The sequence below is a fragment of the Coptis chinensis genome, chromosome 1 (genome assembly GCF_015680905.1).
Source record: "Coptis chinensis isolate HL-2020 chromosome 1, ASM1568090v1, whole genome shotgun sequence".
Lineage (NCBI taxonomy): Eukaryota > Viridiplantae > Streptophyta > Magnoliopsida > Ranunculales > Ranunculaceae > Coptis > Coptis chinensis.
This window is the reverse complement of record NC_141456.1, coordinates 20041357-20046720: the sequence shown is the minus strand read 5'-3', so window position 1 is coordinate 20046720 and position 5364 is coordinate 20041357. Positions and strand designations below refer to the sequence as shown.

At 32.7% G+C, this 5364-nt stretch overlaps 1 protein-coding gene across 3 annotated transcripts; it reads right to left on the bottom strand.

Annotated features, from left to right (window-relative positions):
* Positions 1 to 1076: 1076 nt before the first annotated feature.
* On the bottom strand, positions 1077 to 5364 carry LOC147522761 (uncharacterized). 3 transcript variants are annotated; one of them, XR_015214483.1, is made up of 7 exons: positions 5066 to 5364; positions 4880 to 4969; positions 4207 to 4278; positions 3442 to 3577; positions 2933 to 3338; positions 1410 to 1513; positions 1077 to 1265 (listed from the first exon to the last, which is right to left on the bottom strand). XR_015214483.1 is itself a non-coding variant. In XM_086595010.1 (6 exons), exons 4-5 carry the CDS (start codon positions 3184 to 3186, stop codon positions 1438 to 1440), a joined length of 318 nt encoding a protein of 105 aa, XP_086451136.1. In that variant the 5' UTR covers positions 3187 to 3338; positions 3442 to 3577; positions 4207 to 4278; positions 4365 to 4443; the 3' UTR covers positions 1077 to 1265; positions 1410 to 1437. The 3 variants fall into 3 exon arrangements, 1 of the variants encoding a protein (XP_086451136.1); XR_015214482.1 differs by lacking the exons at positions 4880 to 4969; positions 5066 to 5364 and adding an exon at positions 4365 to 4443; XM_086595010.1 differs by lacking the exons at positions 4880 to 4969; positions 5066 to 5364 and adding an exon at positions 4365 to 4443 and having other exon boundaries at positions 1410 to 1501.

Here is a 5364-nt window from a genome sequence, read left to right as displayed (position 1 = left end):
ATCGCTTTCCACCTATGTTCCCAAGAACACACCCACGCTTGCCAAAACAAAGCAAACATGGGTAAGAAAATGGAATTTGGTTTGGTATGAGTAGACTAACCACATATAAACATTATCATACTTTAATTATCCAAACAATCACTTTATATTTTCCCATAACTTAATCATTCACACTTAGAAGACATGTAGTTCCGTCATTTCAACCGCATAAACTTCTTCCCAAGCAAGACTTCCATCTTATTAACTCATTCTAATAACTTGTTTTAATATCTAAATCATTGAATTAAAACTTACCGATATCCACTCTTTGATAAGGGTAGGATCAAGGCTCCTCAAGACAAAATGTTATTAAGTCCTACCCTCCCAAAAAAGAAAGTTAGAACTCTAACATTTGTCGATATCCTATAGGTATTCGTATAAACCCAAACACACTCGCACAATCAACTTAATTTCTCTTATTAATTAATCAATTTCTTTTCTTATACACATATTTCACAAACTATGTACCTTAGGTCATTCCCCACGACACCATAACAGGCTATTTGCAACGGCAAAAAACCGTTGCTAATAATTTTTGCAACGCTTTTTAAGCATTGCAAATATGGTGTGGGTAAAATGTTGAAATTTTTTGCAACGGTTAATAAGCGTTGCAAACAGAAATTTCCAACGGTTATTAACTGTTGCAAACTAAAATTTCCAACTCTTATTAACCGTTGCAAGAAAAACTTTCCAACGGTTTTTAAGAGTTGCAAATATTATTTGTAATACTTGTTTATGCCTGTTTCGTACAAAGTTTTAGCAACGTTTTTAAATTTGTAACGGTTATGAACCGTTGCTGATGGGTTGCAAATAAAAAAAATATATCATATTTTGTAACAACCAGCTAAACCTGCCCCATTTAATTAGGACGCACTTAACCTTCAAAAATAACACTACTTGTTCTATATTAAAACAAACATCTCATTTCCATATTGAAACAAACATCTCAATTCCATGATAAAGTCCCCATTACCTTTTCATACCATTTGACAAGTAAATAATAGTAAACACAAGCAAAAGACTGAAAAAATAGAATATATTCGTTAAACCATGTATGTAATATAACTTTAAAATATTTTCTAAGAGTTACAAATTCATATTTACAAATAAGGGTAACATATTCAATAAGATTTTCCAAGCAATCTCGGATCATTGCAATACCAAGTATTTGTGATGGCTTCACTAACTATAAATCCTAGTGCGGCTCCACAAAGTCCATCTAATTCCTAAAAATTCACAAAACAAATAATGAACTTAAAAATACAATAATACTAATTAAACTCATGCAATTAATTAAATATTTGAAAATCCACCTAAAGGAAGTAAGTTGAACAAATGAGAAAATAGAGGGTGGAATTTTAAACTTTTACCTTGACGAGGAGCTTGAGGTGAGCATGATCATTTGATTTGGGAGCAATTATTTTGGTCTGCTTCTTGCTTTTCCCTCCATAAAATTGGTACCCTACACAACACACTGAATAACACATTGAACGACAACAAAATGATCTATCTAGCTATTCTAAAAGGCTTTGAAACACTTTATATATAAACAAAAGCACCACTTCTATAAACCTAGGACTGTCCCAAAAATATTGTCCGCATTAACATATACTAGCAAGCCATGGACCCAACATAACTCTAAAAAGGAGGGGTCTAACATAACAATGCATAGAAAGCAGTGTCTACCTACTTTGTACCAAGTGAAATTCAAATTTTCAAACAAGCACTTGTATCCAAGATAATATATAGAGCAAATAATGTGGATTCTCTAACCATGACACCCAACTAGAAGCATCTAGTCATCAAGACATTAGTTTCAAACACTAGATAAATGGGGCGAGTAATTGTAGATAAAAAAAAAAGGTAAGAAAGAGTTGTACAAAAAGATTTGTCTAACCTTGTTTTAAATTTCTTAAGCACAATGCAAACTCGTTACCGAAAGTAGTCCACCAATAGGGAAAACATTGACATCGGGTCGAGCCAACATCCTTGTAGAGTTAGTATAGCGGGTCATAAAGAACAATGAAGGTCATGTGCTCCATTGCTCTATAATATATATAAAGTATTCATTCCATGACTAGCTATGTATGTACTAGTGCAACTGTGCAAGTTATGAATGAAACAAAACTTATGTGCCTGTGTACTTAGTCAAATATGCACAATATATTACTTCCCAATAAATGAAAGCTCAAAAGGAATTAATTGGAGCTCTACAGTGTTAAGAAACTTAAATTACATGTTATAATTCACATCTTTGAGAAACATGAATAAAGTGCAAAACCATATAAGAGTATAATGAATTCCAAAGGAATTTAAAAATATTGTGGGTTGCAACAATACATTATCAGCCGCATCTGTTGGTGTAGCACATAAAGGATCCAAAAAGATGTAAGATTTAAAACTAACAAGTAAAACACACAAGAAGCATAACTTTACATGGGAGTATCTGCTGGACAAGAGAAAAATCCGCTAACAGAAACAATGAACATTTTTTATAAGTAGAATGAGTTATTACAACTTGAGAAGCAGCAACCAAGTTCTATAAACAGACCATGCACTACAACAAAGCTTCTTGAAACCAAGAAATCACCAAATGAGCTACTACAAAGATTCATCTCAATCTCTAGGTTCATAAACAATAGATTAGTGCAAGATACTTCCAAGTCGTCAAACTTCACATTAAATGTATTTATCGCACAAATATTTTTAAATATCAGAAAAAACATCTCTTAAATATACCTATTTTTGCTAACAAATATTTTTAAATGATATATTCTTCACTGATTTGTAAATACCAAATAGTTGAGGTCAAATAATATAAATAACAACAACATTCCACCACTCAAAAGCCTAAAACATAGCAAAAAAGGAATTAAAACAAACGTTTTATTACCGGTGCTCAATGCTTGAATCTGCAGAAGTAATCTCGGAAGAAGTAGAAATTGTACAAGTGTTCTCAACACCTGACTCACCATCTTCCTTCTTCTTACCTTTCTTATCTTCATCTTCTTTCACTTCATCTTCTTCCTTCTTTTTCTTCACTTCCTTAACTTCATCAGATCTGACTTCTTTCACAGATTTCTTCTTCTCTTTAACTTCTTTCACAGCTTCTAGTCTCGCATTCGTTGCAGCAACATCATTTTTCATAGCAGTTCATATGGTAACTTTTCCATCCTCCAAGTTATTGAAGAAGACGTTCTATGTACAGACAAAAATCTATTGCTTTCAACACAGATTGGCAATGCATGGACTAGCTGACTTTTCTCGAGAAGTTCGTTTTTTATATTATTCTCCAGTTGCTGAAATTATTTAATGACAACAGATTCACATGTATTTCAATACAAAATAACTACCCATATATTAGGTATATTGATCAGCCTGGTCATTATAACTGTTTATTACCTGATCATCAAAATAGGTTTGAACACTGCCCGACACTAGAAGAGAGACATGGCAAGAACTACAGGTTGAAAAATCACATCGCACGGTCACATCACCTCGAGAAAATGCCCCTGCGTGGAGAGGAGGTGGGGAAGCACTACAATTAACAACTCAAATTAGCACAACTTTTATTATTTTCAACCTTTAAATCCCTCTTCCTTGGTGAAGGTGGGAACCGATTCCGAGCCTTTTCTCAAACATATGCTATATAAACCAGTTAAATTTCATCTCAAGTGTTTTTCAAAAAATCCATTTCAGAAATAACAAAGAATTCATCTCATATCATTTCCAACATAAATATATGTGAAGAAAAATATTTTATATGACATATTAAGATCAAGAAAAGGTACACAGTAAGCATAGAAACTCAGAAAGGATATAAGGCTTGACCATAGCTCTTACATTCACTCAAACATGTCAATTTTCTGAGGAACTATATAATATACTTGTATAAGGTTCTCTTGATTATCAGCCAAATTACATACAACTTAAAATTCCCTAACCATTTATACTACTTACATTCCAATAGCAATTCAATAAATGCAACAAAATAAGAACATCAAGAGATAAAGATAGAGTAACCCCATCAAGCATCATTTAAGGTATTCAAAACAATGAAGTTTTACCATTTTACCTGATACCAAAAACACTTTTATAAGATTCAAGTCATCACTTTCCAAAAGCATGATTGTAACATGAAATGATATTAAGGTATTAAATACATACCTCTGTTTCCATATCGGCAGTAAAACTATAGTTTGTCACCTCAAAGAAATGGTGGGCAAGAAAAGCTGACACCTGAATATCACAAAAGATCTACTTAAGAAAGGCTTGGCTCAAAGGACACAATGAAGGAAAAGGTACTGATCAAAGGCAGAACATACTATATGACCACGGAATTCTGGATGTAGAATTCAACTTTTTATCGTTACATAGTTTCTGTCTTGATATCACAAGAAAATGGCATCAAACTTTCATCTAAACCCAAAGTAAATGATACTATTAAGCTTAGCGAAGATGACTTTCCTAGAAGTATCCAAAAATAGTAGAGACAAAGCTGAAATATTCAAAACATACAGTATATGACAACGAGGCAAAATATTCAAAAAGCAGACATTATCTCTGAGACATTCCTAGATATGAATATAAGATTACTCTCAAGTTTAACTAATACACTAGCAGTATATCACATAAATCTCTGAGACTAGATAATCACATAACTCCATAGTCGAAACAAATATTTGTAATATTACTACTTAGACGCTTCAATATAGAATTTATGCACAGACAGACAGGGGTTGGAAATATTATTTGGAAGTAACTTAATTTATTTATTCAAATTATCAGAGAATTCAAATAAAAGAATGATAACATGACCAATTACACACTTCAAGAATACCTTAAGAACTTTAATAGTGCTTGCATATGTAGAAGGCATTCCAATCCCAAGTTCTTCAAGTTTTTTAACCTTTCAGCATAGCAGGAGAATCTTGTAAACATGAAACAGGGAAAAACAAGTTTCTTCAAGTTTTTTTAAAGTAATAAACATGAAACAGGGAAAAAAAAACAGGTAAAAAGTAAAAACCTTGTAAACTGCTTGATATCCAGGAAAGTCGACTCTTGAACATGTAGATCGGAGACCCAAGAAACTCCCCGCACCTCCAATATCAACTTGAATCTAGTTCAGTCAAGATAATATCAAACGCCATTAAAGACTTTTCACTAAATCTAAAACCCAGATGCATAAGCATAACAAATTAATAACGTTGGTCTCTTAAAGTTTCAAAATTTGGTAGTTAAAGTTTGAAAATCGAGCAGAGCAGTGAGAGAGAAGATAATAAAACCCTACTATTAGTAGCGGCTGTGAGAGAGAAAGAGAGGGTT